The following is a 26,264-nucleotide window of genomic DNA, read 5'->3' as shown; positions in this document are numbered from 1 at the left end:
ATCAAGCTATTGTTACTGTTGATTAAGTCATGAGGGCACGGAACCCTTTAAAAAGATGCCTGAGGGAGCATGTTTCTCTCTACCATAAAACATTCCATGTAAAGACATCCATCTATGAGCAAGAGGCCCTCACCAGATAGACACCAGGCTCTTACCAGGTAGAGGCCCTCACCAAATAGACACCAAGCTCCATCCAGGTAGACCCCCCCAGGCTCCAAAACTATAAGCAGGCACTTCTGCTCAAGATGAGGGGTTTTGTAACAGCCTGGATATGAACTGGAAGCGCACACCAACAGCATAGCCTGTCACTGGGTCGAAGAAGGATGCAAAAGCAGCCTCGGCAGGAGATTGAGACACTAAGTACCAGAGGATAGTTTAGGAGAAAAGGGCCTTCTTAGCCTTGCACACCCCAGCCCCAGAGGGAGAGTCAAATCTTGGAAGGCCCAAGCAGGATGGTGTGACGTGGAACTGGGCGCTGACCTGTCTGTCCCTCTAGGCAAGCCTTTGGCAGCAAAGGCAGCTCTGACACAGCCTCGGCTCCCTCACATCTGAGATGTAACAAAATAGACAGAGCAATACAAAAGAAAAAATAGTGTTTATTTACACAACTACACCAAGTGCTTCTCCCCTGTTCTCCTCCCAGCTTCCAGGGGTAGTGCCCCTTGCGGGGAGACCATCAGGACTTCAATGCCAGAATCTGGCCTAGCAGGCAGGGAGGGAATCCTGGGCACAGGAAGGTGACTGGATTTTCAAGAACACAAACACATCAGGCTTTCTCATTCCAAACTCAAGTGCATTTACAGTTCACGTGACCAGTTTCTTCTCTGGACTTTGCTTGGATAAAAAAACGCCATAGTTAGCGCAGGGTCAAAGAGCCCAGCTAATTCAGCAGGCTGTAGACAGTTCTAGTTTCCTGCCACTTCAAACTAGCTAACCACAGAGTTGACGGCTTTCTGCCCATTCTCTGTCTTCCAGGGCAAGAGAGCCGCTGAGCATGCACTTAAGTCCAGGAGGCTGCTTTCGAAATAAAACTGTTAACTCTTTTTTTAGAGTCTAATGCTCCCCAAACCCAAAGAACAACGAAAACTACCTTGTAGGTTAGTGGCTCAGACTGGGGGAGCAGAGGCAGAGTTCATAGGTCACTTTATGCATACCTTGCACCTCGCATTTGGGAAGTTCAGCCTGTAAACACCCGGGCTCTCCTACTGTTCCAAATGCATCTTTCCTACACAGGAAAAAATGGTTTACTCTGGCCCAGCCTTGGGAAGACACGTTTAGACCAAGGACGGGGTGAGAAAGCATGGCCAGGTTTAATTTAGATCAGCTGTTCATGACTTTTTCCTATCATGCCACAGAACAGATGGCATCCTCCTGCATGGCCACATCATGTCCACACTTCATACAACATGCCACCCCACAAAAATCAGCACTCCTGAGTGCAGGTTTTGAGCAGGAAAAGCTGCATATAATTTCTCAAGTGAGTCACTTGATAAGCTCCAAGATGTAAGCATCCACATTGAAAACTTACGTGCGGGACCCTCCCGACTTCCCATCACACGGAAGCAGCTGACAATCACAGTCGTCAAGGAGACAGCCTTCCCCCTCGGGGGACACTCTGTCCTGGGAGGCAGAGTCAGGAGAGCTGCGCACCTGCCTCCTTATTCCCTGCAGACCCCAGCAGGTTTAGTTGATTTGAATGCCGTGGAGTGTGTGTGTGTGTGTGTGTGTGTGTGTGTGTGTGTTAATTCACATACTACTGTCCCCATCTCACTGGAGAGCTACCAGCTGGTTCTCCACACTGGCACTGCAGGACCCAAGAGGGACTTGTAGTCACAAGGAAAGGGGACAGAGAGGAGAGATAGCTAGGCCTTAGTCTCTGCACTGTGATCAGCAGAGAAGGTAAGGTGTCTTTGACTGTCATTTCCTCAGGGCAGATCACAAGAGGTGCAAGGTGGCCGTCTAGACAGCAGGCTCTGTAAGGCTGAGAGTGGAGAAGAGCCAGGAGTGGTGGCACAGTGGTGTGGTTGCGTGTAGAATCCCAGCACTTGGGAGGTGGACACAGGAGGGTCATTCAGGAGTTCAAGGTCATTTTCAACCACAAGTTTCAAGTCACCCTGGACTAAGTGAGATCCTATCTCAAAAAACGAAACAACAAACCAAACCAAAAAGTAGTGACTGGTTGTCCTTATCCTTGTAGACACGGACAGTCTAGGTGGCAATTCTGGGGTCATTCAAGCAATTATCTTAGCTTTTCCCTGAAACCAAATACTAATTGTTTTCCCCCTCAGTGCTAGATACTGAACTGGAGCCTAGTAAGTGCTAAATTCTCTCCCACTGAGCTACAGTCTCCAGCCAACACACTGAAGTCAAAGGGCTGGCCAGCATCTCTGTGGCTGGAAGCTCACTTAGAGACTTGAATATGATGCTAGCCCCCAGCATGCCATCACCTATGGAGGCAAAGTCCATCCCGACCTGGGCACTCTTGGCTCAGAGGAGCATGGCAGAGCGGCACGGGGCTTGTCACACACAGACCTGGTCTGCATTCTTACAAAGTGAAAACTCCAACATCGAAGACTTAAAGTTACAAAGAAAGCGAGAGGTAAGCCAGCCTCAACTAGACATCTTCCTGGACCATCATCTTTCTGAACACTGCCCTCCTCCTCACTCCAGCTCCTTGTGTCTGGCTTCTCACTCAGTTTGTTCCTCTAAAGAGACCTCAGTGCTAGACTGAGATGGGTATGGGCATAAGAGAGCGTATCCACGCCCCCTGCAGCTGCCTGTGTGAGTGGGCAGTGGAAATATTCCCAAGATGACAGCTCCCTAGAGAGCTTTCCTTGGGAGACAGTCACAGACAACGATAAGATTAAAATCTGCGCAGATGGCCTTATTTACTAAATTCCAGACCTGCAACAGACCTAAGACTCTCCAGGATGGGAGAGTTCACTGTTGCTTCCCTTCCCACTTGGTTTGCAGAGGAAAGGTTCTGCATTAGTGCAATCCCACAACCCCCAGAACCCCAGGAGGAACCTCCCAGCATCTGACCCCACAGCTCTGGGACTTTCTGCTGGAGGTCATGGCAGACAGTGAGTCACACTTCTGAACTTCATCTCCTTGGTCCTTTAAGGGGGTCAATGTGCCCATGTAAAACGTAAAAGAGGGCAGCGTGAGGCTGAGGTCCCACTGGGTGAGCTGCCACACTGGCACAACCTCGGAGGAGCTAAGAGCAAGGGGTGGAGAGTGCCACCAAAAACAAGAGCTAATTAATGCACAGCGGTCCCCAAAAGTTGCTACAGCCCTGCCCCAAAGACAGAGCCTTTCTGGTTCCCAACCAGAATACACCCTTCAGAAACCATGTTGACAAAGTGCTTTTTGAGAACATCACAAATCTCCTCCTTCCATGTGCCCAGCCCAGAGCCTAGGGCTCTCATGCAGGCCCTTGGGCCTCCCCAGGGTGTGACATATTGGGCAGAAGAGGCAGGCATTGACACACATGCACAGGTGGAGTCTCATGACCTAGGGCAAGCTCAGCTGCACACGGTACTGTTGCCACCGTGACGACAGCCAGTTGCTGAGGGAACAGTAGAAAGTGCTGGAACAAGGGCTGAGAGGAAGCCCTAAGGGATCTGAAAGACGTTCAGCTTGCTGGTGTTTTTGAGTGTCTGGCGTCGATTACAGAACCAGACCCGTACCACCTCACGGTCATAATTGAGCTCCTTAGCGATCTCGGTGATCTCCTGGCCAGTGGGCAGGGGGTTCTTCTCAAAGTAGGCATTAAGAGCCTCTATGGCCTGCGGCGTGAAGGAGGTGCGCCGCTTGCGTTTCTTGGAGGGCTCACCGCCCACAAACTCCATCAGATTCTGCTGGCCTTCCTGGTTCCGGAGCTCGGCCTCATTCAGCCACTTCTCCAGAACCGGCTTCAGCTTCTGGGCACTCTTGGGTGTGATGTCTAACTTCTCAAACCTGGAGAAGGAGCAGCAGCAGTGTGGCCAGCTCTTCCATACATCACCCATGAGGGAAAAACGTTACTCGCAGGAGCGGCTCCCCTCCTTCTCAGTGTCCCTCCCCCCCTCCTGGCCCCTCAAAGCCCAGAATTTCCATATCCCAGGCCTCACGAAGAAGAGATGCCCACGGCCTCTGTAGACAGGCAAATGACAGCATGCTCTGCCTTGAACAGAACTTTCATCCCCAAATGACTGCAGTCCCGAATGACTCATCATCAAAAGACCCAAATGATGGCCTTTTGAGAGAGCCACTTTCCTCTCACTGCTCCCACAGCAGCCTCAGAACAAGGCCTGCTGCACCTTCAAGCTGAGCTGACCTGGCAGACGTTGGAGGCAAGGCAGCAGGAGCACAACAGGGGACTGACAGCCAAGGGCCAAAACAGAGCACGTTTCTAAGTCATGACTCTCTCCTGCTAGGAGGCTTCAGTGGCCTCCCTCCGGTGAACATCTAAATACTCGGGGTTGGAGTCTATCTAAACTTTAGAAGCCTGGGTCAGTCTTTGGCTACTCCAAGTGTCCATGCCCTCGACAGGACAGTCTTCCTTTTCTGGAAGGAGGCAGCGTGAGGGGAAACATGCAAAGGGACTGGATGTCCAGATTCCCATGACAGCCGGCTATGGCATGGAGCAGCAGGTCCTGGCTTTATCCAGGGATACTCGTACTTACCGGCAGATGGCTGATTGGCTGTAGGCTGGACCTTCTGTTGCAGTCAAAGCCTGGCCCACCTGGGTCTGTGTGAGACCCAGGGAGAGCCGCCGGATCTTAAAATTCTTGGCAAACTCCCGAATCTCTTCTAAGTTGATCCCGTCCTCATCCAGGCTCGGGGTGTGCGGCTCTGGGACAGAGGAAGGACCAGGATGAGTACATGAAGACAGCCGTCATGCTTTTCTGGGCCATGAGTCTAGCCTGGTGCAGGGAAGGGGATGGGGACATCTACCAACAGACCCTCATTACCGCGTCCCCCCGGCGAGCAGGACTTGCAGGAAAGGGCTCTGACAAGCTACTGAGGTGGTCTATTCTTAGTTCTCCCAGGTCTAACTGCTCACCCTCTCCCACGCTCCCTAGTCTGATCCAGGGCACACCTACTGGCTGGCTGTCTTTCTCAGAACTGGGTGAGACCACACTGAGCTAGCCAGTGGCAAAGCGTGATCTAATGGATGGCTAAGCAGCCTCACTTCCACCATGTTCACAGCCACTCCAACAGGAAAGGGAGTAAGAAAACCACCTCCTAGTAGAGGTTAAGAGACTCAGTGGGTAAAGACACTCGCCACTCAGCCTAAAGACCTGAGTGGGACCCACATGCACACCGTGGATACTCAGGCCCCACCCATAATCCCAAACAAACAAATAAATAAAAAAGAAAATTGAGAGTTACCATCTTTCTGCTTTGGGTCTTTACCCTTTCCTTTTGGACACCAGGAATTTATGGACTGATTTGAGACATGGCCTCAGTAGGCTGGCCTTCAACTCCTGCACTCAAAGGCTCCTCCTGTCCCAGCTTTAGAGCAGCTGGGACTAGAGGTGCTCCCGGTACCCCAGATCCACATTCCTCTTCTTAGAGTCACTTACTCGAGACCAGCTGACTGACGGTAGGGGTCTCGGAGCAGGTGATTGGAATGGGAGCTGAGGCAGAGGGCTTGACTCCTGAGGCCGGGCTGGTGATGACCACGGCAGGCTGCGGCACAGCCGGCGTCGGCTGGATAGACTGCACCTATGAGAAGAGACACAAACTTCATGACCCATCCTAACTTAAGGGGTAGCAATCCCTAGGAAGCCAGCACCAGGAGAGAAATGGACAAGAAATTCTGAGCTACCCAGGCACTCCCACCTGGGGCCATCCAAAAGCAGAAGTAGAAGCTGCCTGATAACATTCACAAGAGATGGGTTTGCTCTCTCTCCGTGTCCAAGGCTGACCTTGAATTTATAATCCTCCTGCCTCCAACTCCCAAATGTTGGGATTACTGATATGTATCATCACACCTGTCTTGATTCTTATTTTTTTCTCTTGCATCTTTGTTATGTGTGTACATGTCTGCATGCATGTGGGTATACATGTGTGCCGCATGAGTGTGGAGGTTCGAGGCTGACATTAAGGGTTCCACCTCATTCACCAGAGCCCAGAACTCACTGATGTAGCTGGCTGGTGTGGCTAGCAGCCTGCTTCTGAAGTCCTCTGCCTCTGCCTTCTGAGTGCTGAGTTACACATGGGCTACCACACTCACCCAATATTTACCTGGGTGCAGGGGATCCAAATTCCAGTCTGCAGAGAGCACAATGGACATGTGAACCACTGATCCATCTACCTAGCTCAATTTTTACCTTTTCTTTCTTTTCTTCTTTTCTTTTTTCTTTTTTTAATTTATTTTTGTTTGTTTGTTTTGTTTTTCGAGACAGGGGTTCTCTATGTAACAGTCCTAGTTTTCTTGGAACTAGCTCTTGTAGACCAGGCTGGCCTCAGACTCATGGAGATCCACCTGCCTCTGCCTCCCAAGTGCCGGGATTAAAGGCATGTACCACCACTGCCTGGCTTCGATTTTTATTTTTTAGACGATACATAAAGTTGTAATGTTAATTAAAGTTATGTATCTTATTTATGATTAGGACAAACTACAAATATCTGAAATTAGCATTATTAGTAAGACTTAAAGCAAAACCAACCAGTGTGGTACCACACCTTTAGCCCCAGCACTCGGGAGGCAGAGGCGGGTGGGTCTCTGAGTTCTAAGCCAGCCTGGGCTACTTAGTAAGTTCCAGGATGGTTAGGGCTAGACAATGATGCCCTGCCTCAAAAAACCAAAAACAAAAGCAAAACAAATTTTAAAAAAAAAACATAAGCTTTTTAGGAAATCCAGTTTTTTCCTGGATTTTCTGTTCTTTGGATTCTGTCTCCTGCTAGCTCTCAAACCTATCCCTTAGTCCCCAGGACCTGGCTGTAGTCTTTCCCTAGAACTACTAGGGCTCAGAGAACCATACAACAATGTTGTACCTGGCATGAACAAGACCCTGGGCTCAATCCCCAGCACCATGGATAAAAAAGAAAAAACTTAAAGGGGCGGATCTAAGATGCACATCTGTCAGCTTTGGGCGGATCTAATATGCACATCTGTCAGCTGGGGGCAGGTCTAAGATGCACATCTATCAGTTGGGGGGCAGGACTAAGAAGCACATCTGTCAGTTGGGGGACAGGACTAAGAAGCACATCTGTCAGCTGGGGCGGGTCTAAGATGCACATCTGTAGGCTGGGGGCGGGTCTAAGATGCACATCTGTCGGCTGGGGGCAGATCTAAGGTGCACATCTGTCAGTTGGAGGCAGGTCTAAGATGCACATCTGTCAATCTGTCAGTTGGGGGCGGGTCTAAGAAGCACATTTGTCAGCTACTGAGAGCCAGGCAGCAGCTCCTGCCATGGTGACGGTCAGCACTCCCGTCACAAGCTAATCGTACACCAGAGTGTCAGTTCCTTGGTGTAATATTCATAAATTTCTGGAGAGGATTTTTGTTTGTTTTATTTTTGTTTTTGTGTTTTAAGACAGGATCTCATAACCCAAGCTGAACTCCCTACATAGCCCAGGCTGAGATTATACATGTGTACCACCATGCATGGCAGAAGAAGCAATTCTGGATATTTTTTAAATCTTTTTTTCTTTATGTGCACAGGTGTTTTGCCTGCATATATGTCTGTATGAGGATGACAGGTCCTCTGGAACTGGAGTTAAAGACAGTTGTGAGCTGCCATGTGGGTGCTAGGAATTGAACCTGGGTCCTCTGCGAGAACAGTCAGTGCTCTTAACTGCTGAGCCACCTCTACAGCCCCCAAAATTAAGCATTTTTGTTTTTTTTCTTTCTTTCCCTTCTTTTGTTTTGAGACAGGGTTTCTCTGTGCAACCCCGGCTGCCCTAGAACTCACTCTGTACACCAGGGCTGGCCTCAAACTCAGGGATACATCTGCCTCTGCCTCCCAAGTGCTGAGGTTAAAAGCGTGCGCCACCACCACCCAGCAGAAGTAGGAATTCTTACAGCCACTCTCTTCCAGATGAGGCTAAGGGGTCATTTACAAGTTTCTTGGAAGCAAACATATAGTATTAGACAATCATGGGCCTAATGGGAGCGTCATCTGGGAACTCGTTTTACAGACCTCTGCAGGAGGCCCCAGTGCACAAGCCAGAGACCCCCACTCTGGCTACCATGCTTGTCCAGTTCCCAGGGACAATACATGCTACATTCAACTCATCCTTCCTCTCTGGAGCTGTGCTGACTCCAGTCTGTCAGGGCTCATTTGTGGGGTTCTACAGTCCTTATGCATGCCTCCCTCATACCTAAGGCATCCTAGGTAGCAAGCAATCCCAGTCATCTTTGCATCCTTAGCATTTGGAACATAACGGGCACTCAAAATCTCTTCTATAATGGAAACAAAGAAGAGTCAAAATGCCCAGTGTGTGGAGTACAGAATCCACCACTCAGGGCTTTTCTAGCAGTTTCTCCCCAAAGGATGATCAGCATCCAATCTGCTGCGCTCACTCATTTCCCGTCCTCTCTGACCTCTGTGGGCACAGACACACGTTGCAGTATGTAGTGGCCAGAGAATGGGAGCTGTTTCCCTGGGCCGGGTATGTGTGAACTCATATAAGCCTTCTGCTGGGGGAAGGGCTCCTCATATTTGAGAGGCGCCTTGTTCTCCCAGAAGTTTCAGAGGGAAGCAGCCATGCTACACAGTATTGCCTTCCCATGCCCATCCATACCCCCAGTTCTGGTACCTCACTCTTAGCAGGGGACTCCGGTGTGTTTGGCTTCCGGACAGCCATAGGTTGAGGCAGGGAGCTGCTGGCTAGGGTTGCAATCACCTGGCCCTGGGCATTCAGCAAGAGTTGGGGAGTCACGGCTTGGACCTGTAGGCTCTGTGCTGGTGCTGGTGTGGCCACACTAGCCGAGTTCACTACCCATGGAAGTGCTCCAATAACCTGGGAGAAAATAAGGCATGGTCCCTAAATTTGAGGTGGGTGGAGCATCCAAGATCACCAATTCAAATCCCCAGAGTTGCAGGCAAAGAGACTAACTCTGAGAAGCTGTTTAAGCATTCTGGCCTCCGCTTCTTCAACAGACAGAGTACAGGACTCACACCCAAGAGCTTCCTTTCTTTGCTGTCCCTAGAGCTGGGATGGGGCAGGTGAAGGGTTTTTTGTATATCAGAGAACTGGAAACTCTCTGCTAGTCTGCCACATGTTAGCTGTGGGGTTTATTAGTTCTGAATTTTGCCCTTCTCTTTCATAAAACAAAAGATCCCAGGACAGATTTGCAGTCATTGAGATAATATGAGAAAGCACGGAGCATGAGGCCCGACCACAAAGTGGGAACTGTGTGGATAAAATCCCTCACTAGAGCCAGCACTGGCAGGGTGAAGTGGCGACTACACCCTTACCTGGACTCACGTCTGCTGTGAGCAGCAGCCTGACCAAGTCCTCAGCCCTTCCTAGCCAGCTGCCCACAGCCACCGCCCCCAGCCATGCTCTGACCACTTGCCTGTCCCTGAGCATTGGTGAGGATCTGACTGCTGATCCCCGGCATGCTGGGAATGGCGTTGGCAATGACTGGAGTCGCGGCTAGGGAGCCCAGGATCTGGGTCTGTCCCCCGAGGGAGGCAGCACTGATCTGTGGGTAGAGGAAGAGCCTTGCTCAGAGGCCAAGGGGCAAGAAAGACCAGAGAGAGGAAAGAGGGCTGAGACTCTCGAGCAGTGAGGGTGTCCACTGGCTAAATAGTCAAGGCTAGAAGGACAGGTACGGGGACAGCAGGGAACAGGAGAGGGGCTGTCACAGAACAATGACTCCTACTGCTTTTTCCAATTAAGTCTGAGAGGGCAGAGGACCAGACTAGAAGAACAAATGTGCCCCCAAGTCATGCCTGATTCTCTGCTCCCAAACCAAGAGCCACACCGGATAGATGCCAGCATGAAGCTGAGCTCCGGTGTGTCCCGCCCCCAAGGCTGGTCCAGCAGTTCCGTCTGGATCATTTCCCCAGTCGTTGATTGCTTTGGTCTGGGTAGGACAGGCTGACAGGTGCAAGAAGACCTCAGAGGGAGCCCATCTTTGCTGATGCATCAGAAATGGCTGTATTCAAGGGGCTGATCCTCCACTGTGGGGGAAGTTCCACCCTTGGCCCAAGCTTTGGTCCATCCCTCAGAGCCCTGGGTGAGGGCAGCGGCTTACGATCCCTGGGCTAAACGCGAAGCCGGCAGGCTGGACGGTGATCTGTGGGGTGGTGTCCACTGACTTAGGGGTGGGGGCGGCGACGGTGGCAGCAGTGGGCTGTGGGAGTATGGCAGGCGTGGTCTGTAGCAGCGGCTGGGTCTGGAACAGCGTCTGGGGCTGAGCTGGTTGCCGGGGCTGGGTGGGCGAGGAGGCTTGGACAGGTGGGGCAGCTTGTACAGGTGTCGGGAGAGCGGTGTTCAGCACGGCAGCTGCTATGGAGTAAGGCAGAGACAGAGGCGCTCAAGGGCCGAGCTGTGACCAGGCTTGGTTCCAGTCCCAAGGGATCTGGTACGAAACTGACAGGGCACTGGGGGCACTGGGCGTGGGGCAGCTGCAATTCCCTTGATTCTTGAAGGGCTGACACATGCCAGCATCTCTCATCCCCCCTCCCTTGGGTCAGCAGACATGTAGGTTCGAGAACCAGATGTTGACTCTTCTTGCGGTCCGTCTTGCTGGTCATGGGGTGGATGCTGGTGGGGGAAGGGGGCAGTCTCAAGCAGCTGGTTTCAGGAAGACAGGCCTGCTGGCCAGCCTGGTGTCCTGGCCTAGAGTCCTGAGGCGGTGCAGCGGCTCTGTGGCTGGGTGCCTATGACACTGGATCCAGAATCCAGGGTTGTTACCCCAGGTGGACTGCAGGCTCTGAGTTCAACATGGTAAGCACACGTGCAGGGTGGCAGTGTAGGGTAGTGGGGCCCGGTGCGGTCCTGGGGAGAGTTGCCGTTACCTTGGAGCCCAGCTAACGGTGGCTTGAAGACTGGCGCGGTAGGAGAAGCAGCGGCCAGTCCAGGGAGGGCAGCCACGGCTGCTGTAGGGATTGTCCACACGGCCAGCCCCTGCTGCCCAGACACCTGACCTGCAATACTGATGGGGATAAGAAGAGGTTGAGTAACCGCCCCTGCCGGAACCACAACTCCTGTCAGAACTGTGGCTAAGTTTTCCTGAGTCAAGACCTGCAAAAGCAAACAAGATTTCAAAAAGAAAAGAAAAAATAAAAAATAAATCAACATCCACAGCGCAAACGAGGGGCCTCTCAGACCCAGCTGAGCATAAGCAAGCATTCTGAGGGCAGGGGGACAAAGGCCAGAGGAAAGCAAGAGCAGCCCCAGCTGAAGGCCTAGCCCACGGGTGTCTGGACCAGACTATCCTGCCTGCAGAGAGTCACCTGGCCCTGCCTCCAAGGGGTCAGGGTGCACAGGCCTCCTCTGCCCGCCCTGTGGTGTGCTGCCTCTTAGACCTTCCCCGGGGCGTGTTTGCATGTACACTGTTTGTTCTTTCTCACTGCTTCCTTTATTTTTTGAGATTAGAAAACAATCACATCATTTCCCCTTCTTTTTCCTCTCTCCAAAGTCTCCATTAATCAGCTCCTTACTCTCTTTCATATGGCCTTGTTTTTTATTAGTGTGTGTGTGTGTGTGTGTGTGTGTGTGTGTGTATTCCCAAAGCCCGAAGTACAACGTGCTTGGTCTGTGTAATGTCACTTGTATGTGTGTTTTCAGAGCTGGCCATTTAGTGCACCCACTGTTTTGTGGCCAAGGAACGGGGACCACAAGCTCTCCCAAGTGGTCAAGGGCCCACAAAGGCCTCCAAGAGGCTCTAGTGGGGCCACCCTGGCCAAAAGCCTTGGAGGTCAGTGCATGAGCAGAGGTCACACAGGCTCCATTGGCCTGTGGGATTCTACAGGCCCCTTCATTGGTTGGGGAGTGTTATAACTTAACTGAAGACTGGGCAATCCATTAACTCTTCCTTTGTTGAAGTGGCTGACACGGGTGCTTACTCATTTCATTATCAGATAAGCACAAATTCTCCCAGGATAGAGTTAACTCTAATCCCCTCTGGACCCAGGGAAGCTGTCCAGCAGCAACCCACACATCCTTTTCCCTGATCTGGGGCAGAGGGAGCCCGGAATACCTAGTGGGAGATTTCCGCCCTCAAGCCACAGCCTCCTTCCTGCCCTGCCTCATGCAGTTTCCAACCCCATGGCCACCCCATGCTTGCTCCTGCCCACTGCCCTCTGTCTGGCGCCGGATGTGGCCCTTACCTGGGGGGCAGTTTGTAGGGCCAGTGGCGTCAGGGTCTGTGATGCCTGAGGCTGGCTTGGGGCTTGGCTGAAGGTGGCAATGGCTGGGGCAGGACTCGGAGGGATCCCAGGCAGCGACTTCACTTCATGTGACATTGAGAGAAAGAAGGACAGGAGTGAGCCTGGTGTGCATGGAGGGGTGACCAGAGCATCCGCAGCCCAATGCTTTACTTCTGCATAGTCTTGGGCCAGCTGGTAGCCTTCCCTGGCCCATGGGGCAGCTCCCCAAGTGCTGCTAGTAATGCCTAGGAAGCTAGAGAGCCCTGGGCTGCACCAGGAAGGGAGGTGTTGTCTTCCCACATCTGTGGAAGGGAATGTCGGGCTCTGCATGACACTGTGGTCTGTCACATAGCAGCCTGAAGCAAATGCATGTCATGGATGGAAAAGCCAGAGCTGGAGAAAACAGCCACTGTCCTAGGCTCAGACGGTACTGAACTGTCCTGTTTTCAGAGGCTTGAGAAGGGGCAAGTCTGAAAAGTGAAAAATCCCTGAAAACCGAGCACATCAGGGTCACGGCAGCTCCTCAGGCCACTCAGTTTTTCTCTGCTGTTCAAAAAGGGCGGTTTCTATGAGCTTCCAAAAGAATGTTCCAGGAACTGCAAGCTTTCACCTCCTCTGACTTGACCAATTCAGGAATTGGGGTGCCCTGCCAGGAAACCTCAACATAGCCCGCAACAATCAGACAAAAGCTATAATTTTATAAATCAGACAATAATAGGAATCTAAGACTGGGGATGCAGCATGATGGTAGACTGCTTGCCTGGATGGATGGATGGATGGATAGATGCTAGAGAGAGAGAGAGAGAGAGATAGATAGATAGATAGATAGATGGATAGATAGATAGATAGACAGACAGACGGACAGATAGATGGTAGATAGATAGCTAAGTAAGCAAGCAAGCAACAAACAAATACTAAAAAAGTAGAATTTAGTTATTGGGTGATGAATGTTGGACATATAAGTAGGTTGGGTTTTTTTTCCTTTGAGGCAAGGTTTCTTTGTGTAGCCCTGGCTGTCCTGGAACTCACTCTGTAGACCAGGCTTGCCTCAAACACACAGAGCTTTGCCTGCCTTTGCCTCCTGAGTGCCGGGATTAAAAGTGTGTGCCACCACCACATGACATGGCTTCTTTTTTGTTGTTTTTTTTTTTTTTTTTTTTTTTAGACAGGATTTCTCTGTAGCTTTGAAACCTGCCCTAATTCTAGCTCTTGTAGACCAGGCTGATCCCGCCTGCATCTGCCTCCCGAGAGCTGGGATTAAAGGCATGCACCACCACCACCTGGTTTCCGGCATGGGCTTTAATATGCCCTGGCTGGGCATTTATTTCTAGGCCCAGGCCTGAATTGGAAAGTCAAGAATAAAGACCAGTAACCAATCAATCAGTTAATCAATCTCTCTCCCCTTCCCAACCCCACTTTAAAGCTCCTTGGGAAGGCAGTGCCCAGTAGAGTGGGTGGCACTGTTAGGTGACCTTAAGGGTCCTGTCCAGCCCTGCAGTCCCAGCCTATGCTTTTTGTGCTTGGGAGATTTTGTTTTTGTTTTGAAGGAACTTAACCTAAGCCTATAACTGTTCCCAGAACCTAATAATAAAACCTAATAATAAAACCCAGAAGGCTTACACAGGCCTTACAAACCAGAAAAAGAAAAGCAAGAGTCAGGGTCCTCTCTTCTGTGAAGGGAAGTCAGGTCATTAACTGTCGGCAAAAACAAGGGCAGTCAAGATGATCTGAATATAGGAAAACTGAAACCCATTATGTGGGACAAAATGCAATGAAACCTAAGCAAACAGGAATGTGGGCTGGCAACATGGCCGAGCAGGTAAACCTTCCTGCCAACAAGTCGAACCCGAGTGCCATCTCCAGAACCACCTGGAAGCAGCAGAGAACCAACTTTGTATGTTCTTCTCTGGCCTCCACATGTGTGTCTATCATGTTTGTATGTATGTGCGTGCACACATGTAAATAATAAATCAGTGGAAGGAAGCACAGAAAATGGGAATGTGATAGGGATAAAAGCCTACCGCGGAGAAAGGAAACACTGGTCTGTTTGGGTGCAGTTTCAAAGCGGGACCACAGCCAGCAGTGCGATTCTCTAACCCTAGTATGTAGGAGGCTGAGGCAGGAGAACAGAGAATTCCCAATGAGTTCAAGACCAGCTTCTTTTACAGAAAGATGGAACACTTGTTTCTATACAATACCACCGAGTTTAGATTAGCTAGCTTTTGTTTTTTCCCCCTTGAGCCAGGAGTCTCACGCTGTAGCCCAGGTTGACTTTGAACTCAGGTTAACCTTGACTCCTCAGCAGTCCTGCTGCCTCAGCCCTGCCCAGTGCTCCAAGTGTGGGGATTACAGGCCTGGCCCGCACACCTGGCCCGCACACCTGGTTCCACCTTCATCACTGTTCTTCTCTCTTTTTCTTTCTTCATTGTTTTTATTTGTTCAGACTCCTGATGGCCCCACCTCCACCTCCCACCTGCTGGGATTACCGCTGTGTGTGACCACACCCACTTGTATGTGGTGGAGGGGATTGAACCCAGAACCTCCTGCAGGCTAAACAAGCTACACCAGCAAGCTGTAAGCTCAGTCCCTTTTTGCTGTTTTTCTGGTTTATCAGGAGAGCAGCACCTTAAAGCCAGTGTTCCTCCGGCTCCTTCTCCTTTGCTCTTTGTTTTTTTGACACAGGGTCTCTCCTTCCTATTTACACCACACTGGCCTCTAACCCAGAGATCCTCCTGCCTCTGCCTCCTGAGCATTGGGATTAAAGGCGTGCGCCAGTATGCCCAGCCGCCTTCTCTTCTTATTGTTAGTAAGTGGTCTTTTAAAAATTTCCTTCTATGTCAATAAGTGATTCTTTTTTTCTGAGACAGGTCTCACACTATAGCTGGTGCTAGCCTGGCACTCGCTATCCAGCCCAGGCGGGTCTCAGGCTCACAGCACTCTCTGCCTCAGCTTCCTCAGTGCTGCCATTATAGTCTTGAGCCACAACACTCAGTCTTAACAAATAGCTTTTCTTCAGAGGAATTTTAGTGGACCATGAAGATAAAAATAGCTGAGAATGGCCCGAATCCAAAGCAACTGTGTGAGACCATGTCAGCGCATGAAATGTGCATACCAAGGCATGGGGAGATGGCTCGGCTGTTAAGCGCACTGGCTACACTTGTGGAGGACCCTGGTTCAGTTCCCAGCACCCACACGATGGCTCTGTAACGCTAACCATCTATAACTCCAATTCCAGATCTGATGGCCTCTTCTGACCTCTGACTGTTCCGGGCACACAAGTGGTATGCGTACACACATGCAGGCAAAACTCCCACACACATAAATAAATCTATGAAAAAAATAATGGAAAAAAAGCAAATGAAAGAACATGGGTGTGTGTCTCACATTCCAGAGTCTACCCTCCAGCACCACAAGAATGGACAGTGTGTGACGAGGACATAGTTAGAGGGACATGAGCCACTAGACTCTTCACCCTGAGGTTCCTATTGCTTGGACTTGTTTTGATGGGAGTGGTCCCGTCTTAATACTGCAGCTACAGAAAGGACCCAATCGGTCTCCGCTGACAGCCACTTAGACAGTCCCACTCAAATACCCCTGTCACTCAACTGCCCCGGCTCAAACTCCTTTACTCTGAGGAAGCCATCTATGAGAGAAGACGCTCACCACTGAAATACTTGTGCTATGGCGTGAGCAGTTGATTTAAGAGAGAGCAGGCGTGGGTCAGGGGGGAATCCTGACACCAGAAAAAAATGGGGTCAAGAAAATGGGCAAATGGGTAAAATGGGCACTGTGGATAAACGCAAGAAACCCCCTGAATTTTTCCAAAAAAGAATCCATTCCACATGGCCCTGTGAGTCCAAAGGATGGCAGGGACAGCGTCCTTGTCTGTCCTGTTCCATCTCTGAAGCCCTTTCCTTTAGAAGGGGGGGGGGGGGGGTGGGGAGGAGTCATCCTGGCCACCATACTGGAACAGAGTTTCCTAGGCTGGGGAGCGGGTTGCTCTTTTTCTTTCTCTTTCCCTGAGAGAGGGAGCAGTAGTGAAGCCACTAGCCTGCCGAGAGCTTGCGCACCGATGCCCAGTACAGGGAAGGTTATGGGGCAATGGAAGAACACTAGGACATGGGACTCAACTGCCAGTCACAACATCAGTGAACTCTCGTTCTCCAACACAGAAACTTCTTTTTGCAGTGGGTGGTAGCTGATCCAGACTCACAGAGGGTAAAGCATGGAGAGTAAGAGACCATGAGCTGGTCAGTCATAAGTGAGACATTTGTTTCAGCCCCCAGAGGCTTAGGGAATAGCTCAGAAGAGGAGGCTGGGATGGAAGGAGCCAGAGACTCTGGGGTGCAGGGAGTCTGCTTTCTGGACAGGACAGTTAGTGCACTTGGGGACTAACTGTAGCTGTGGTTACCTGCACAAGACCAGGCCTCTCACCAATACATCCTATACCAGAAAGGGGTTCAACCCACCCCTTACTGAGGAACTATGGGTCATGAATAAGTACTGGTCAGTTCCTTCAGTGGTATAGCGACTAGTAAGCCGTCCACATTCCCATAACTAACCCTTCACACATCCTCATGCAAGCAATGATAGTTAAACTTGGTGGCTTTTAAAAAAATATTTAAAAAAAAAAACCAGACAGCAAAGTAGAAGAAGGGCTTCAGTGGTGGAGAGAAGGTGAAAGGAAAGTTCAGGATACGTAGGTATAAGACTGTCAGAGAATTAAAAAAAGAAAGAAAGGCCAAAGGCTGACAGAGATGGATCGTGGGACTCAGGGAAGTGGCAAGGAGGTTCAAGGATCCTTACAAGATGCAACAGCTGCATGCAAGGTGCTGGCGAAGAAAGACAAGGGACAGCCCCCACAGCTAAGCTGCGCCAGCAACTCTCCAACTGCATCAGGCCAGGAGAACTCACCTCACACCCTGGCATCAGTGTTGAAGGATGGCACCTGTAAACCCAGTGAAGGGAGGCAGGCAATGTCGGGTATCACCTAATCTGATCCTTAGCTCAAGGGAGACAAGATGTCCTTCCATCCTCGGCTCCTGGGATCTCCCAGCTCTGCTATAAACGGGATTTAGATGGAAAGCTGGCAGGATCCCAAGAGTCTCTCTCCTTCCCTGGCTTGGGCAGTCTGGTGTAGACCTAGGACCCTCTCTAGGCCAGAGGTGCCAATCTTCACCCAAAGCCATCTCAGTTGGGCATGGGTACAAAGAAACCCAATTCTAGACACAAGGAGGGTAAGGTATTCCTGGGAACTGGCCAGCATTACGGACTGTGGCCAGAGGCTGCCAAACAGGCAGGAAGACAAGGCCCTAATGCCACCTGGGCCACCTGGGCCATGAGAGAGAAGCAGCAGATTAGTGATAGCCTCCTACCAGTTGCCTCTGCAGAGTGGTCTGGGTCGCGCTGCCCGGCTTCAGCAGCAGGCTCGCCAGCTTCGGCAGGGCCTCTACTCTGGGAGCTGTCAGCAGCCACGCTCTCCAGTCCTTTGTTCTCCTCCTCAGCCGGAAGCTGAGCGTCCACCCCGACTTCCAGCACTCGGATGGTCTCATGGCCTGACATCACAATGACCTGCAAGTAGAGAAGTAGAGGGTGGGGGACAGCACTTGGGAAAGGAGCCAGCACTCTGGGGATGGGAGGATTCAGCATGTGGAGTTCTCATCCAGAGAATGGGCACTCTGAGAAGGCCATAATTTGGGCCAGGCTACTGTCCCCGATTCCCAACAAGGAGCTGCTAGAAGCAAGCAGACCCTGGAGGCAGGAAGGAAAGTGCCACAGAGTCAAACCATTTGGAGATATTTCTGTTTGTTCCCCATCTTGGACTTAGCTCCAGAAGTGGGAAATGGCTCATCCTTGGAGCCTGCAAGAGCATCCTCTTGGATACTGAGGTACTAGAGACCGAGAAGAAATCTGTCCTAACTTACCTTAGGGACCACCTGGAGGCTCCCAGAGAGGGAGTGTGGGAAGTGAGTGTTCCACAGTGTTCTGCAATTTGTCTTCATTAATGGTGTATGTGTGTGTGCATGCTCTTGTGTGTGCATGCATACATGCATGACACAGTGCTCACGCACCTTCAGGGATTCTCTCCGTTCACCTGGCTGTGTACTTCCTCCAGGAGGCTCTCTCACCTCGTGGGAGGAGGGCTGAGTTACAGACACACATCACCGCATGTAGCATTCTTATGTGGGTCCTGAGGATCTAACTCCGCTGTCTGTGCTACAAATGCTTTACCTGCTGAGCCATGTCTCCAACCCTTGAGTAACTTCTAAACTCAGATACCAGATGTTCCCTGCGAGCTAAGTTCCCCAAAAAAGGGTCAAGAATCACCAAATGCAGTTTCTCCTGCCTCACCCCACCCTGTTCCAAGTATCCCAAGGACCTCATTTCCATTGTCGGCGTTCTCAAACAGCGAGGGCACCTTCCACGGATCCCTGCTCAAACACCCTGCACACCCTGCACAAAGCTCTTTATTCCATCACTGAAATGCACCATCCTGGCCCTTCAGAATCCCCAGTGAACCCATACATGAGAAAGCTTTGTGTCCATCATCAATAGTGGCTAGAACCACTCCAGACCTGCACCCTGAAAACTGGCTCAGCCATAGACCGGGCCAGAAAAGGCTTCTGGGAGCCATCAAGAGGAATGAATATATACCACAGCAGGTTCCTTTGACAGACTCGACCTGGACCTGGGGGATTTCACTACGATTTCATTTCAAAGGATGCTGATTTGTTTTCTTCCTTTAAGGCATAGTCATTTCATAAATCACAGAAAATACAAAGAAGCATAAAGAAAAACAAAATCAGCTGTTCAAACATGTATAGGTATTTGTGTACTTTAACAGGTTTTTGAGATCTTACTTTTCATTTTATGTGTATTCATTTTAGGTGTTTTGTCTGCACACCATATGCATGTAGTACCTGCAGAGGCCAGAAGGGGGCACTGGATGCTCTGGAACTAGGTTGTGAGTAGCTGTGAGGGTGTGGGGGACTCAAGGCCACATCCTCTGCAAGACCAGCCAATGCTTTTAACTGCAGAGCCATCTCTCCAGCTACCCAGTGGAGTTTACTTTTAATTTCAAAGTTGCCACTTAAGACCCCAAACTCCACCCAAGAAACCCTAGTAGGCACTCCTTTGGGCAGGTCGAGTGATCATAAACTTTAATAAGAGACAGACAGTGAGAGGCCCCATTATGTATTTGTCCCTGGCCATACCACCCCTCAGGCCATGACCCTCACCATCTCCACTTCTCACCCCCCAGGAGATACCTGCTCATTCACGGTCAGAGATGAGTCAGAGCCAGCTCCAGGATCCATGGTCACTGCCGGGTGGGGTGGGTGCCAGTCCACACCTAGTGCATTCTGGGTAGAAAGCAAAGAGCCGCTGGCGCTTAAGTTTCCAGACTGCCTAGAAAAGTCAGAAATAGAATAGTAGGAGAAGAGAAGCCAGGCTCTCCTGAGAACACAGAAGAAAACAAAGCAAGATGCTACAAATTTTTTGAAGACTCTAGCATCCCAGGAGAGCCTGCACCCGGGGGAACCCAGATCTGTGTTTAGGAAGGCACAGGAGAGAGGGAGGTCATCTGTCCCTGGGGTCCCCCAGTCCAGCGGGTGACAGCACACCCACAAGAGTCCAAGGTGGAGCTAAGAGACACTTGGAACCTTGGGCAAAGGCGAGAGGAGTGTTCTGGACATCAGTGCCTCCCTGGGCAGCTTCCTGAAGAGACAGTAGAGAGAATTCAACCCGGTGCTCTGACTCTCTGGAGCTAGACCAAAAAATGCCGCTTCCTCGACCCCTCCCCAACAGCCCCTGGAACCTACGATTCGGTGGTGGATTCTCATGAGATTCTGCAGGGATGGCCCAAGGACCATGCTGTCCTGTACACAGGAGGCAGTATGTTCCCAGCGGTGGCATAGCCTGCCAGGAGCAGGAAAAGAGCAGGTGAACCCCATGTGAGGACAGGCTGTCTGGCTGGAGTCATTTTCTTAAAAAGTAGGCAAACAGGTTAGACATTTGTGTAGGAGAAAAGGTAATTGACATTTAGTTTGGGTACCTGCTGTAGGATGAGTGTTTTATGTGACACTGACATCTTACTCATCTCTACTCTGGGGACTGGGGATGTTATCGTCACCGTGTCACACTTGAGGAAATCCAGAACACTGTTCTATACCCTACTTTTTTCTCCTATAAGGTTCTTTTTTGTCATCCCAAGGACTGAATCTAGGGCCTCGAACAAATTAGTCAAGTTATACGCACATATATAACACTGGACTATAGCCAAAGCCCCACAAACCTTTTATAAACTGAGGTAAAATTCTGCTATGGTCTGAAAGCCTGCCTCCCTCTCAGTTAGTTCATCTGTTGGAATCATAAGCCCCGAGGTGACAGACGGAAGAGATGTGAGTGTCTGGGAGGTGAGACCAGGAAGGTGAGACCAGGAAGGCAGGCCAGTTCACTAGACAACTTGACCCCAGCCTTCCAGCCTCCAGCATCAGCAGCCCCGTTAGCAGCCCGTTAGCAGCCGTGAGTTTCTACTGTTTACCAGCTACCCTATTTACGATACTTTGTTACAGCAGCCCCAACAAATATAAAGTCACATGGCAGAGAGCTCACCAGCTTAAGCATTTTATTGTATTATTCTTCGCTCTCTCTGTGATGCCGGGGATTGAACTCAAGGCTTGGTGTGCACTAGCAAGTGCTCATCATAGACCAGGCTAGCCTAGAACTTCTGAGAAGCCACTTGCCTCTGACTCCTGAGTGCTGGGATTGGCGGTATGGGCCAGCACTTTGAGGGTTTCAAAGCATCTCTTTCAGTGGGATGCCGTACATTCACCATGCTGAGCAACCAGCAGCCCTTCTAGTTCACGAACATTTTCAGTGACCTAAAAGGGAACTCCGCTGGCACTGCCTCTCCCAGCCCCTGGGTGCCCCTCATCTGCTTTCTCTACAGATTTCCCTACTTTGGATTTACAGGCTGTAGGGAGGTGCCATGTGGCCACTGGAAATGGAACACAGGTCCTCTGTTAGCAAGTGCTCTCAACTGTGGGCAACCTCTCCAGTCCCCAGGGGAACATTTTTTTTTTCTTTTTTCTTTTTTTGGTTTTTCGAGACAGGGTTTCTCTGTAGCTTTTTTAAAGCCTGTCCTGGAACTAGCTCTTGTAGACCAGGCTGGCCTCGAACTCACAGAGATCCGCCTGCCTCTGCCTCCCGAGTGCTGGGATTAAAGGCGTGCGCCACCACCGCCCGGCTCAGGGGAACCATTTTTGGCCAGGGTTTTTCTACGTAGCTAGGCTAATCAAGTGATCACTACATTCTTGTGCCGCTATGTCCAGCTTAATATTGGTAATATTTATGTAACAATAGGGCCTAGCATGCAGACACTATATGAGTGTTACTATTATTGTTTTGGTTTGCTTGTTTGTTTATTGAGACAAGTTGCAGGTATTCCAGGCTGACCTGGAACTCCCTACCTTGAACTTGTTGTCCTCCTGTCTCCCAGTCCCAAGAGCTGGGGTTATAGGTGACATACTAAGTTAATGGGGCCTGGGAGTGGAACCTGGGGCTCCGTGGAGGCTAGGCAAGCGCTATCCCTCCTGAGTCTCATCCCCACTTCTATTACTGCTGTTATTTTAACTGAAACAAAGCATGCACACAAAATGTTTCAAATCATAAAATAGTATGAAATATAAATGATTACCATTATGATTTGACTTACTTGTTTACTTATGGGACAGGAAGGTGGACCCAGGGCACGCCCTCTGCCGCTGAGTTCCAGCCAAGCGCTAGTGTCATATGGCATAGTATATAGGCATGGAGGAAATATGAGTTTTTGCCAGATTTTTTTTTCTTTTCTTTTCTCTCTCTCTGCTGATCTCTCTTTGGAGACAGGGTCTCTGCATAGGCCTGGCTGTCCTGGATCTCACTCTGTAAACCAGGCTGGTCTTGAACTCACGAAGGTCAGCTTGCCTCTACCTCCCAAAGCTGCGATTAAAAACGTGTGCACCACACTCAGTGTTTCTTTTTTCCTTGAAGCAGAGAACCTTTAGAAAACACATTTTTTTCTTTTCTATTTCTTAGTTTTCATTCCTGGGGTTTGAATTTGCCCTTGTGCATGAAAGGTCAGTGCTGCACCACCGAGTACCACACACACACCAACTTCTTCTTCTCCTTCTTCTTCTTCTTCTCCTTCTTCTTCTTCTCCTTCTTCTTCTTCTTCTCTTCTTCCTCCTCCTCCTCTTCTTCTTCGTTTGTTTTTCAAGACAGGGTTTTTCTCTGTCGCTTTGTAGCCTGTCCTGGCACTAGCTCTTGTAGACCAGGTGGGCCTCTAACTCATGGAGATCTGCCTGCCTCTGCCGCCAGAGTGCTGAGATTAAAGATGTGTGCCACCACCACCTGGTTATAGCGCCAGTGTCTTCTAATTTGTGATATGTACTTTCTCCTTACCATTATTAGGCTGAGTGTATGCACGCATGTGTGCACATGTTTGAGTGTGTGTGAGTGAATTGTAATATTCTCTACTGTTGAGCTTTATCTCCAGACTTTTTTCCTTTGTTTTTGTCTGTTTTGTTTTTCTGTTTAGTTTTTTTTTGTTTTGTTTTGAGCAGGGTCTCAAACAAAAAAAAAATAGCCCTGGCTATCCTGGATGTCACTCTATAGACCAGGTTGGCCTCAAACTCAGAGATCTGCTTGCCTCTGCCTCTGCTCCTGAGTGCTGGGATTAAAGATGTGTGCCACCACTGTCTGGCTTCTTTGTGTTGTTTGTTGTTGCTGCTGGATTTTGGTTCTGCCTGTTTGTTTTTGACATTTGCTGCTTTTCTTCTTTTTTGACATTTATTACTTGGTCTATGTGTGTATACCGTGCTGGAGCCTGAGTGCACAGTGTGCCCGGGTCACAGCCCGCATGTGAAGACAACTTGCGGGAGTCAGTTCTCTGCCTCTACCATGTGAGGCTTAGAGATCCAACATCCAGCAGCAGGCTTGGCAGCAAAGGCCTTTACCTGCGGAGCCGGCTAGCCAGCGCCCCCTTTCTGTTTTGTATTTACTGAAGTTGATGTTTGGTCTGGGGCTTTTGTTTGTCTTTAGTTTTTTAAGGCAGTCTCACTATGTAAATCTCTGATACTCCTGCTTTATCATCTCCTCTGCTGGGAGTACAGCTCTGAGCCACAGCCTCATCTTTCCTTAGCTGCCAGTAGTGCCTCAAGGAGGAAAAGAAAACGAGTGTTCTCTCCTCTCTCTCCCTCCCTCCCTCCCTCCCTTCTGCCTCTCTCTTTCTCTCCCTCCCTTCTGCCTCTCTCTTTCTCTCCCTCCCTTCTGCCCTCCCTCTCTCCCTCTCTTTCTCTCTCCTTCTCTCCTCCTTACTTCCTCTCGGGATTATCTGGTTTGTTTTGGTGTTTATGATCCATTTGCTTACTCCTGGACAGGCGGGGCTTTGTCTTCGTGTGGCCCTTGCTGGTTATAGAGCCAATGAATGTAGTTCTACTGTCCATATGTAAAGAGGTCCCGGGTCACACAAACATCACTCTGAGTACCAACTTCAATCAAAACATATGCGCCTCTCGCCAGTCAGTGTTGACTGGCGTGGATTACCAAAGTGACAGGAGGAGGTATATATACTTATGGAACTGAGGATCAAGCAACCTTCTGTTTTAGGAGCAAGGACTTAGAGCAAAGAGGCTGCAGCTTCTCCATCTCTGCTAGAGCTTCCTGTGTTTGGCCTAGCAAGGCTTCTTGACAAGCTTTATTTCCTCCTGTCAGCCGCAGGGACTATTCTGTAAAGGTTTTAGGCTTTCCAGCCCAGCCCAGGCGATGATCTGAGCGCTCAAGTGGGTGAGAAGCCACTCTGGAGAGCCCTCGGCCTTGTCAGGTGCAAATGTCCCGGGAGGACACACGGGGCCCATTTTATGACATTATTAATACTAATACTGTCATTAAATATTTATGAAGTGCTCACGCTCTGGTCTACAGTGACCCTCCCACCACTTCCCCATCCTTCCGGCAACAGCGAGGTCTCTGCCCGAGTCCCTGCCGCCCTTTCTCCGGAGGAGTGGTGACAGGTCGCCGGAACCCAAGCGTCCGGGTCTCCAGGGCTCTGCAAGCCTCTTCCCGACACCCCACCCGGGCCTTGGGGCAGGGCGTCCTCCTGGCGGCCGCCCCTCCACGGGTGTCCGCGGGGCACCGGGGGACCAGGGCGCGGCCCGGGGTCTGCGGCCTCAAGTGGACAGCGCGCGGCCGTCAGCTCCCACAGCTCCCGCCTCCCGGGCCGCAGCCCGCCGCCCCGGCCCCGCGCCTTTTTCCTCTTTATCATAAATATATAAATTATGCTAATTACGGGCATTGCATATTAACCAAATCCGAAACCTCCCCTGCCCGGTCCCCTCCCCCTCCGTGCAAAGCCCTCCCCGCCCCGGACCCCGCTACTCACCGGAGCCTGAAGCCCAGCCTCCCGCTTCCCGGTTGCCCAGCGGCCACAGACTAGACACTCACGTCCCAGCCCGGGCCAGGGGGCCGCGGCCGAGGCTGCCGCCGGCAGACAAAGAAGCCGGAGCGGCTCGGCCCGGCTCGCTCGGCCCAGAGCCACTCGGGACCCGCCGCCTCCCGGACCCCCCGCCGGGGCTGGCAGAGCGGAGCGGCGGTGGGTTGCGGGCCAGGCGCGGGCCGGGACGCCGGGGGCGGGGGCGGCCAGGTGCAGTCCCCTCCTCGCCCCCTCCTCCCTCCCCCCCCCCCTTTCCCTCCTTCTGCTACTTGGATTTTTTTAGCTGCTGCGTCATGAGCATAATTTATGCAAAGCGCTTTGCCGCATGCTGCACCTCCCGCGCCAGCCGCCGGGGGCGGCGGTCAGGAAAGGGAGGGGGTCTGGGGAGCGGCGAACGGTTCGTGGAGGGTGGGGGGGAGGAACTCCAGGCCCCGCCGGGACTAGAACCCAGGGCCTGTGGGGCCACTTGGCTCGACCCTCTCTGAGAGTAGCACTGGAGTCTCGATCGGTGGCCCCGGTCACCTTCCCTGCAGCCGAGGATTGGGTCAGTGTCCAACTGTGACTCTCCCGGTAGTCAACTGCCCTTCTCAACGGCGAACCTCAAGTTCACGTCTATCCTCCAGCCTGGGAAAGGAATGGGAACGCGGACGACGCTCAGGCTCAGCGGAGCAGGGCCTGGGGAGCAGCTGTGCCCTCGTGGTACATCCTAGAGGGGACCAGGGTCCCAAACGCTCCGAGCCGCTCATCTTCCCACCTTCGTGGAGGGGCGGGGTCCTAACCATAGCCTGATCGAGAAGGTGTAAAAAGAAAAAGTTTGGTGTAATAGAGAAAGAAAACAAGCTCGGTGGTCGTGGTGCTGGGAGGGTTTGAAGGGAAGGGAAGGCTTGGAGGCTGATGGGGGGGACTGGGGACCAAAGGTTTGGGAGGTAATGAACAACTGGAAGGAAGACCAAAGGGTGGGGAGTGGGGAGAAGAGGAGGGAGGTTAAAGAAGCCAGAGAAGGTGGACTCCAACAGTTAAGCGGCTTGTTGTCAATCCAGTGTTCCCCTTCATCCCACCCACACCCAAGTTTCTTGAATGACCTGGAGGTAGATGGTGCAGAAGCAGCATTAGGAGAAAGGGAGTGGAGAGCCAGACAGTCCCTTAAAACCCCAGTGGAAGGAAGCGTATAGGCCAGCAGAGGAGAGGGGAGCCGTACCGGGTGGTTTTGACCAGCAGCTACATTCCAGGCTGCCTGGATCTTGCTGGCAGCCAGAGGCTCTCTGCTCACTGAAGTTTGCAGCAGAGCTGGGCCTGTCGCTGTTTCCTGGGGCCAGTGAGGAGGCACACAACTAGATGGACAAGGACCAGAAAGTTTGGAGTTTCACCCCAGCTCTTCCACTGGCCCTCCTGGCAGCATCCCCACCAGTAGGACAGCTACTGAAGAAGCTGAGAATAGACTGAGCCCGTGAATTAGGGACCAGCCTGAACAA

The 26,264-nt window shown here is 51.2% G+C and overlaps 1 protein-coding gene across 4 annotated transcripts; it reads right to left on the bottom strand.

Annotated features, from left to right (window-relative positions):
- Positions 1–576: 576 nt before the first annotated feature.
- On the bottom strand, positions 577–24,966 carry Pou6f1 (POU class 6 homeobox 1). Of its 4 annotated transcripts, XR_005286925.1 has the most exons (12): positions 20,141–21,433; positions 19,589–19,681; positions 17,696–17,891; positions 12,282–12,403; positions 10,968–11,193; positions 10,202–10,455; positions 9,518–9,646; positions 8,755–8,958; positions 5,571–5,712; positions 4,668–4,836; positions 1,155–3,960; positions 577–834 (listed from the first exon to the last, which is right to left on the bottom strand). XR_005286925.1 is itself a non-coding variant. In XM_038343181.1 (11 exons), the coding sequence occupies exons 2-11, from the start codon at positions 19,634–19,636 to the stop codon at positions 3,615–3,617; spliced, it is 1,836 nt and encodes a 611-aa protein (XP_038199109.1). In that variant the 5' UTR covers positions 19,637–19,681; positions 24,742–24,966; the 3' UTR covers positions 577–3,614. The 4 variants fall into 4 exon arrangements, 3 of the variants coding, with proteins under 3 accessions (XP_038199109.1, XP_038199107.1, XP_038199108.1); XM_038343181.1 differs by lacking the exon at positions 20,141–21,433 and adding an exon at positions 24,742–24,966 and having other exon boundaries at positions 577–3,960; XM_038343179.1 differs by having other exon boundaries at positions 577–3,960.
- Between the last annotated feature and the right edge of the window lie 1,298 nt (positions 24,967–26,264).

The sequence above is a fragment of the Arvicola amphibius genome, chromosome 9 (assembly GCF_903992535.2).
Source record: "Arvicola amphibius chromosome 9, mArvAmp1.2, whole genome shotgun sequence".
Lineage (NCBI taxonomy): Eukaryota > Metazoa > Chordata > Mammalia > Rodentia > Cricetidae > Arvicola > Arvicola amphibius.
The sequence above is the reverse complement of the archived record's forward strand: the minus strand, read 5'-3'. Positions and strand labels throughout refer to the sequence as shown.

Coding starts and splice junctions, on each gene's coding strand:
- Pou6f1 (XM_038343179.1), bottom strand. CDS start 20,272: ATGGGGTTCACCTGCTCTTTTCCTGCTCCTGGCAGGCTATGCCACCGC. Junction 19,682..20,140: donor TGAGAATCCACCACCGAATC/GTAGGTTCCAGG, acceptor CTTTCTACCCAG/AATGCACTAGGTGTGGACTG. Junction 10,456..10,967: donor ACCGTTAGCTGGGCTCCAAG/GTAACGGCAACT, acceptor CTTACTCCATAG/CAGCTGCCGTGCTGAACACC.